This window comes from Ceratina calcarata, unplaced genomic scaffold (assembly GCF_001652005.2).
Source record: "Ceratina calcarata isolate Rehan_Ccalc_2016 unplaced genomic scaffold, ASM165200v1 scaffold415, whole genome shotgun sequence".
NCBI lineage: Eukaryota > Metazoa > Arthropoda > Insecta > Hymenoptera > Apidae > Ceratina > Ceratina calcarata.
The window spans coordinates 1-6747 of NW_017165065.1; the positions used below are offsets into that span (position 1 = coordinate 1).

At 34.5% G+C, this 6747-nt stretch overlaps 4 protein-coding genes across 4 annotated transcripts in view; 1 reads left to right on the forward strand and 3 right to left on the reverse strand.

Annotated features, from left to right (window-relative positions):
• Positions 1-41: 41 nt before the first annotated feature.
• LOC108626541 (glycosyltransferase 25 family member) lies at positions 42-2623 on the reverse strand. Its single transcript, XM_018027266.2, has 9 exons — positions 2268-2623; positions 1655-1877; positions 1243-1585; positions 1058-1177; positions 800-989; positions 646-720; positions 530-587; positions 318-445; positions 42-255 (listed from the first exon to the last, which is right to left on the reverse strand). The coding sequence occupies exons 1-9, from the start codon at positions 2471-2473 to the stop codon at positions 48-50; spliced, it is 1551 nt and encodes a 516-aa protein (XP_017882755.1). The 5' UTR covers positions 2474-2623; the 3' UTR covers positions 42-47.
• Positions 2624-2756: 133 nt separating this feature from the next.
• Positions 2757-5382, reverse strand: mtDNA-helicase (mitochondrial DNA helicase). Its single transcript, XM_026814914.1, has 7 exons — positions 4864-5382; positions 4558-4790; positions 3799-4483; positions 3486-3730; positions 3311-3411; positions 3032-3251; positions 2757-2966 (listed from the first exon to the last, which is right to left on the reverse strand). Exons 1-7 carry the CDS (start codon positions 5108-5110, stop codon positions 2820-2822), a joined length of 1878 nt encoding a protein of 625 aa, XP_026670715.1. The 5' UTR covers positions 5111-5382; the 3' UTR covers positions 2757-2819.
• Positions 5380-6400, reverse strand: LOC113463816 (uncharacterized). Its single transcript, XM_026814916.1, has 3 exons — positions 5901-6400; positions 5681-5758; positions 5380-5603 (listed from the first exon to the last, which is right to left on the reverse strand). The coding sequence occupies exons 1-3, from the start codon at positions 6080-6082 to the stop codon at positions 5546-5548; spliced, it is 318 nt and encodes a 105-aa protein (XP_026670717.1). The 5' UTR covers positions 6083-6400; the 3' UTR covers positions 5380-5545.
• LOC108626543 (uncharacterized) overlaps positions 5879-6747 on the forward strand; it is a 4311-nt gene continuing 3442 nt past the window's right edge. Inside the window, exon 1 of the mRNA XM_018027270.2 lies at positions 5879-5973. The gene's annotated coding sequence lies outside the window, so the exon portion shown is untranslated. The remainder of the gene's footprint in view (positions 5974-6747) is intronic.

The following is a 6747-nucleotide window of genomic DNA, read 5'->3' on the forward strand; positions in this document are numbered from 1 at the left end:
TATTTATCTCAGTCGATTCCATTTCTACATAAAAAAAAAAACATTTCTTACCTGGGATGAACGTCGGCTAATATTGGAAGATATTCGTCGACGGGTATCAAGTGTTTTAATGGCATTGCTCCGACGAGTTTCTTTGCGCCATTACCAGATAAAATGTACCCCAAAGTCCAATAACTATAACTAGGGCGCACCAAATATTTCGATCCATAAACCACAGCTTCAGAATTGCCTGCCAATATTTTTCTACCCAGGTAGCTACAAACGTACGACAGATTTCATATTTCGTTCGATAACTAAAGCGAAGATTAAATACATACATTAAATCCCATTGAACTTGAAGATCGTCCAGTTCTGCTAAAATGTATTTAATCTTTTGTCGAAAGTACGGTTCGAATCGGACGTCATCTTCTAAGACTATAACACTTTCGAAACCATTCTCGATTACCTGATAATTGCCCAATCTTTTATTATAATTCCAATGCACAAATTAATCGAAATAAAATAATTGGAATCCAATAATTATAATTACCTTACTCCAAATATTATAATGACTTAAAAAGCAACCGATCTCACCCATAGTCATTGGTCTGCAATTTTTTGTTATCATCATTCATTATTCAGTGAATTGTTCTCACAGACACTTACCGATCATGATATGGATCAGCGTACTCCGGCATCATTTCTATTCCTAATTCTTTGATGATAGAGCTATTTAACGCCCTGATGGAAGTGACACGTAAAATACCAAGTAACATTCTTTAATAATCACAATTTATAGATTACCTTCGTTTTAACTTACCTACCATCAATAGCGTCTATCGTTTCCGCTCTAATTCCAAGTTCCCTAAAAAGTTTATGCATTCTATCGCGTCTTTCTGGTCTTCTTAAAAGATTTATCATATAAATGTGATCCACTCCTAATGTATCCTTCTCAGGATATTGTACGAACTGTTCCAAATACGTCGATAGTGGTAAGTAGTTACTGTTCGCTAAAAGGAATTAATGGTTCACCCACGTTTAGTCTTCTAAACTGTTTCTCTCTATTCTCTCGACTTACATAAAATCTCCGTCTTAATATTAATCAGTCTTTGCTCATCATCAGCGATTGTCTCTGTTTCTTCTAATGGAACTGTCACGAAGCCATAAAAATGATCGTTGCAAATAAATAAAGATATATCTAAAAGCAAAGGAAGACAATTGATCTTCAAAGAATAATCAATCGAGAGAGATAGATTAATTTACCAGACATATTAGCTCCAACGGCAAAAGTTATAATATCGTCAGTGGGTCCATCATACGCTTTCAAATTGTTCGGGTCGTACGTAAGGAAATCTGAAGCGCGTCGTCTTAAATCTATAAGAACAGCGCTATGAATCATTGGCACGTTGAAACATCCTTTCTCCTCCCGATAAAAGATCGGTTCGTATTTCTCAGTTCTCAAATAATAATAATCATTGGTCATCCCAGCCCAAAAATTACTGTACAATCCGTCGGATTTCAACATGGGAGCGACTACAGTTTGATTTTTTACAATCAGCTCATTGAGAGTGTTTGGATTCGTCAGAAAGACGTCCGCGTCGAGCATCTATCATGAAATAAAATCCTTAATATTTTTTTACATCCACAGTCTATTTTATGAAATGAAATTTCGTACCCAAACGAAATCTGCCCACATATTTCCTCCCGCATTGAGTGCTTGTTCGCGTAAATTGATCACGTGTAAAAATCTTTGCCTGGACCATTGAGAAATTTCAAATTTATCTTTGGATATGGTTTCATCGAGATTGACGTCAATTCCATGGTATTCGTCAGCTTGATTTTTCAACCAGGTCGTCAAGATTTCAACGGAATTATCAATGTTGTTATCGCTTCGTATCCTATAATGTCAATCGTAATCTTTTATCACCGTTTCAAAGATTTCGAAGCAAAAACATCGATACGTATTAATTATCGATACATGTTTCGTGCGTTCGGGATATCATTACTTTGCAATAAATTATGGGAAATCGGAATTTATTGTTATACTCAGTTAGGAAATTAACATTGTTTAAATACATGCAGCATTCTCAATAATTAGTTTTATTTAAAGATCAATCAAACAATTGTTACAGATTATATTTTGTACATTTATATAGTAATATCAAGAGGAAGCATCGTACATTCTTATTTCGTATTTGCTCGTTTTATTAAAAATAAGCATTCATATTAATACTAGAATATTCATAACGTGCCATGCCGGAAAGTTGGGTTAAAGCGTGTATGCTTACCAAAGGTGCATTCGGTCTTTCGGGTAATGCAATTGTTCCAAGAACGTTAAAAAATACGGTAATGTATGTGCTTTGTTACGGACTAGAATCGTTATTAAAACAGTTGGCTTTTTATACTCGTCCCCAGAGATTAAAATAAAAAGTGCCGCAAAGATATAAACAAATCTTAATAATTTCATCTCCGTTCGTGATCTCCGCAATATCATTTTTTATCACGTATTTCTGTCATTGATCTTAGACGAAAAACGTAGGGACGTCGAAAGTATCGTACATGTACGCGTTTATTTCTTTCCTCGAGATAATATCCATCCTCCCAATGATTTGCCACCCACATTAAACGCACAGATGCAAGTCGATAAAGCGGTAAACTTCATACAGCCTCCTTTTACATCGCATATGTGGGTCAATGAAATAAGATAAATGCATTTTTAATTTTGATTGGAAGATCATTTATTAGTATGAAATAAATTATATTTATCTCAGTCGATTCCATTTCTACATTATTATTATCAAAATATACAGAAAATATTTAATGCAATGCTCTGTTCTATATTATTGTACCGCTTCGTGAACGTCTTTTTTCTTTTCTTTTTCACTAGCCTTGTCCTTCGCTTTTAATCGCGGGCTATAACTGAGACTCGATTTGTCAAAATCTAATACCATAATACCTAAATCACCGCTGAATCGGTTTTTCGCTACCTGCAATAACGACGCTGGAAATAATTCGTTTTTCGTTTTGAAATTTGAATTATGCTTTCACGTACTTGCAAATATTTTTTCCCTTTAACGCTGCTAAGCCTTTTATCCTGAATAATCAGCACGTTGTCCGCTTCTTGACTTGCTTTCGCGCTTCCGAAGATAGACGAAGTTGTTAGTTCTTCTTCGATACGTTCTTTCCTTGGATGGATTATCACGGTCACGTGGCAATTGTACGTTGTAGCGAAATTTCTAAATTTCGATATTATGTCATCTTGTTTCCAAAATCTAGAATGGAAAATTTTGTATAAAAGAAAAATAATATTCTAGAAAATATTTCGTAATACCTATCCATGTGCTTAGAACTATCAGTCGTTCCCATCATAAATTGAACATTATCAATTACTACATGAGCTATGTCATGTATATAAGTCGCATGCTCAACAGCCTATAATTTAAAGTATACAACGTTAACTTAAACAAAATTAAAAAAAACGCCATTAATTATGTTTGTGTACCCACATCCATCACTACTTTGATACTTTGTTGGCCGTGAAAAGTCATGAAATACAGTGGTAATTTTTCGAATACGTTTGCGTACGAATCAAATTTGTCAATGTTCTCGTCCAGAGGCACACCTACCATTTGCTGTAACATCGTCCTTGCTAAGCGTACATTCCTTATCTCGAAACTACCCCATAAGGTATTAACGCCTTGCATTGCTAAATCTAAGGAGTATTCACTCATAAACGTTGTCTTACCGCATCCTAATAACAAGAATAACTATTAAACTACAAAAATGTTACCGATAGATTTGAACGTATAATTTCGCTACCTGTTGGCCCAGTCAGTACCGTGAATTCACCTCTCCTGTGGCCTTTGAGTATACGATTTAAAGTCGGGTACCTTTTCCACTTTATTCCTTGAACCTTATCGTTATTTTGTAAATCGCTTAAGACATCGTCTCTGATTTCTTGGAAGGTGATTATACTCTTGTGCCACAGAGGTTGAGCATTCTGTAGTATACTTTTGAAATCGCAATCCAACTTTGCAGCTAATGTTGGACGGGGCTGCGTGTCCGTTGGCCTGATAAAGCAACACCGTTTTTCATTCAACTTCCTCGCAAAGCTCCTAGCAGCGTGCCAACTGATGTCATCGTTTCCAAACCATAAAACGAACTTCTTGAAAGATTCCAGGTATGGTAACAATTGTTGAGGTAGACTCTTCAGATTGTATGGGAGACAGAGGATTGTGTTTGCAGGTGTTTTTGATATCAAAGTAAGTAAATCGTCTACCATTCCCACGATCAAAGCAGTAGTATCACTTTTATTGCAATGCTGTTTGTACTTTATACAACCACTGGCTCCAGCCGCAGGCACTGTTTTCTCGTTTTGCATATTGTCAGAGAATAATTTATAGCCAACAATATTATTGTTTAGTCCCACCAGTGGAAAGTACAATGCGTTGCTTGCTCTTTCGTAAAAACAATTTAACTCAGACATATCCTCTTGTGGAACGTGCTGGAAAAGAATCGTTATCACTAAAATTTTCATAGGATTGGGAATATCTAGCTGTTTGCTTATTGTTATATTACAGGAAGTGAAAAGCTGTTCAGAAGTATTCTATATTCTTCTTTAGATAGATCTCTAATACTTTGACAATCTTTTATAACATTTTCCCATGTGCTCGTGAAGTCTTCTTTTGACTGTAGTCTGCTAGACAGCATTTCAAGTTCCTTGGTCTTTTCTACTGATTTCTCTGGAGATAGAAATTTTTCTAACAGCTCCCAAGAACCAGTGGACTTGCAATTATCACACATAAAGTACCCTAAAATTAAATTGAAACCTCTTCTAATCTGTTCATTTTAAATATTATTTCTCTAACTCTGACAGTGGTCTACCTGTTCTTTTATTTACATAAACCTTCGATTCTTTTTTTGTCTTATTACAGATAGGGCAGTCGGCGATAATGCACGTGTATCCATCGATCACAGATGAACATTGCTGTTTGAAATTTAGTTTCACACGCGACAGTGCTACATTTAACATCGATTCCTCGTGCTCCGTATGAAAATACTGTTTCCTAGTATAACATCGAATGTGTTTTCTCTTCTGAGCACACGTTCGTAAAAATAGCTTGAAGAACATTTTATATACAATTATCCATGAAATGACACTTGGCAAATTTTATTTACAATTTATATAGATAATTTGTCATTATTCGAATAGTACATGCGAACTGAATACGAGATATGAAGTTGTTAATGACTAGTCAGTTTTTTACAATTAATCATCTCATTTTTATTTGATATAAACGAATATTTATTGAGTATGTGCATTTACTGGTTTGTATGCACTGTTTATTACACGAGAATGTGCAACACGTGCACGTGGTTCAGTGAAGACACAGAGACACCTCGTGTGAGAATGCTTCTTTATTTTAACCAAAAGGATGGAACAGTGTTTCTTTATTTCCTCAATGCATTTTCTACATTTTACATGAATAAGTATGTATGTATTACCGGATTCGCTCAATTTTATGTGTCTGAAATTATTTAACTAAATAATACATGGTTCTCCGCTTCACGGCTCGCTGTCGTCCTTACTTGGAGGCTTGTAAAACGACAGTTTGACATCTTGCCTAATAAAATGATGTATACTTCTTGTAAAATTTAATTAATAAATTATTTCAAAGCTAAGAATTGATTTTTATGTTACCTCTCGGTAGTAGCATTAGTCGAGTTGTCCGCGTCTGTTAAGATTCCGATTTCATACACCACTGCTTTTATAACGTATCTGTAATAAATGAAAGATTGCATGTATCATCTCTTACAAGCATAAGGTTTGAGATTCTTTCATTACATTAACAAGGAACGTAATTATGCGAATCAATGATTTAAATAATTGACTTGTCACTAAGAATTTTGCAGAATCTTACAGATCATCCTCGGTTGAATTATTCGTTGCAGTGCTCGCAGGCACTGCCTCTGTTTCACTGGAATCTTGATCAGGTATGTGCAATGCCGAACTTAATTGCGCAAATATGAAAAAGGAAAATAGTATCAAACACAGTGTGCGAGTAATTTTAAGATTTCCATTGATCTCACTGGTGCACAACATTTTTGTAACACTACCCTTGGTTTTTGCTCGGCCACTTTTATAATGGACATTGGTGACTAATTAGCACCACTCCCTCTTCTTAACTTATGTGTACAAGATGTCATGATACACATTTTCATCTTGTTCATAAGTAGAAGCGGAAAATTTAGAGAGAAGAATAATGCCTCAAAAATACATTTATATACTGGGACTACAGACAGAACGTTCATATGATTCAATTAATTCTATATCATCAGAAATGTGATGGCCAAATACATGATACAAATGTAGAATCATTTATTAAAAGCAATAGATTATTATTATTAGAATATGAATAACATATTAATTACATGCATTCAGTTGTTCATAGTTTTATATAAATTATATGGCCTAGAAGTATGAAGGAATAAAAATATATACGTATATGTAATTTGTAACTTAATGAATACTGAGAATACACGTGGAATATTTTTTTAACAAGGTGCAATGTGAACTATAAACTTCTATACTTATTAAATTAGCATCTGGGTGCAAATCAAATGGTTTGTGCAAGGGTACATTAGATTAGAGATAACAGGGGACAAAATGCGTTTGAAATCAAATTAAGCAAATATGTTTCAGACTTCCGAATTGAATAAAAACACACGTTTGTATAAAATGAAGTTTAAAATCAGAGTAATTTAAAA

What these genes read in the sequence shown, in the direction of transcription:
- LOC108626541 (XM_018027266.2), bottom strand. Translation starts at nt 2,473, where the DNA reads ATGATATTGCGGAGATCACGAACGGAGATGAAATTATTAAGATTTGTT. An exon ending in AAAGACCGAATGCACCTTTG is followed by an intron (nt 1,878 to 2,267) that starts GTAAGCATACAC and finishes TTGACATTATAG; the next exon opens with GATACGAAGCGATAACAACA. An exon ending in TGTGGGCAGATTTCGTTTGG is followed by an intron (nt 1,586 to 1,654) that starts GTACGAAATTTC and finishes ATTTCATGATAG; the next exon opens with ATGCTCGACGCGGACGTCTT.
- LOC113463816 (XM_026814916.1), bottom strand. Translation starts at nt 6,082, where the DNA reads ATGTTGTGCACCAGTGAGATCAATGGAAATCTTAAAATTACTCGCACA. An exon ending in AATTCAACCGAGGATGATCT is followed by an intron (nt 5,759 to 5,900) that starts GTAAGATTCTGC and finishes CATTTATTACAG; the next exon opens with ATACGTTATAAAAGCAGTGG. An exon ending in ACTAATGCTACTACCGAGAG is followed by an intron (nt 5,604 to 5,680) that starts GTAACATAAAAA and finishes TCATTTTATTAG; the next exon opens with GCAAGATGTCAAACTGTCGT.
- mtDNA-helicase (XM_026814914.1), bottom strand. Translation starts at nt 5,110, where the DNA reads ATGTTCTTCAAGCTATTTTTACGAACGTGTGCTCAGAAGAGAAAACAC. An exon ending in TGAACAGCTTTTCACTTCCT is followed by an intron (nt 4,484 to 4,557) that starts GTAATATAACAA and finishes ATTCTTTTCCAG; the next exon opens with CACGTTCCACAAGAGGATAT. An exon ending in GTATCAAAGTAGTGATGGAT is followed by an intron (nt 3,412 to 3,485) that starts GTGGGTACACAA and finishes TTTAAATTATAG; the next exon opens with GCTGTTGAGCATGCGACTTA.